The sequence below is a fragment of the Rhincodon typus genome, unplaced genomic scaffold (assembly GCF_021869965.1).
Source record: "Rhincodon typus isolate 14 unplaced genomic scaffold, sRhiTyp1.1 hic_rhity00000069, whole genome shotgun sequence".
Classification (NCBI taxonomy): Eukaryota; Metazoa; Chordata; class Chondrichthyes; order Orectolobiformes; family Rhincodontidae; genus Rhincodon; species Rhincodon typus.
The window spans coordinates 171,171-171,623 of NW_025965707.1; the positions used below are offsets into that span (position 1 = coordinate 171,171).

The following is a 453-nucleotide window of genomic DNA, read 5'->3' on the forward strand; positions in this document are numbered from 1 at the left end:
TCCCCTACACCCCCTCCCTATCTCCGTCACCCCTTCCCTATCTCTGTCGGTCACTGACCTGCCTGTTGCTACCATCGTACTCGCATCTCTCGATTTTGTCGAGCGTGGCGTCGGAGAAGTAAAGTTTCTCGGCCGGGTGGTCAATGGCAAGGCCGTTGGGTGTGCGGATGTCGGTGCTGACGATGATGAACACGTTTGACCCTCGCAGGCTCGACCTCATGATGCTGGGGTGCTCCTCGTTCCAGTTCGTCCAGAACATCAGGCTGTGCAGGACACAGAGGGCGGACACGGGGGGTCACAACAGAACTACATCGCATGCCCTCGCAAACCGTGATTACAACGGCGTGGGGAAGACCCATCCGCCACAGCTTGACCATCAGAGCTCTCCCTACACCCCCTCCCGCCACCTACACCCCCTCCCTATCTCCGTCACCCCTCCAGCCCCCTACACCC

The 453-nt window shown here is 60.0% G+C and overlaps 1 protein-coding gene across 1 annotated transcript in view; it reads right to left on the reverse strand.

Moving 5' to 3' along the window:
* LOC109926643 (low-density lipoprotein receptor-related protein 1-like) overlaps positions 1-453 on the reverse strand; it is a 25,534-nt gene that overhangs the window by 15,125 nt on the left and 9,956 nt on the right. The window contains exon 8 of the mRNA XM_048621149.1: positions 59-263. Coding sequence (XP_048477106.1) covers positions 59-263 — 205 coding nt within the window. The remainder of the gene's footprint in view (positions 1-58; positions 264-453) is intronic.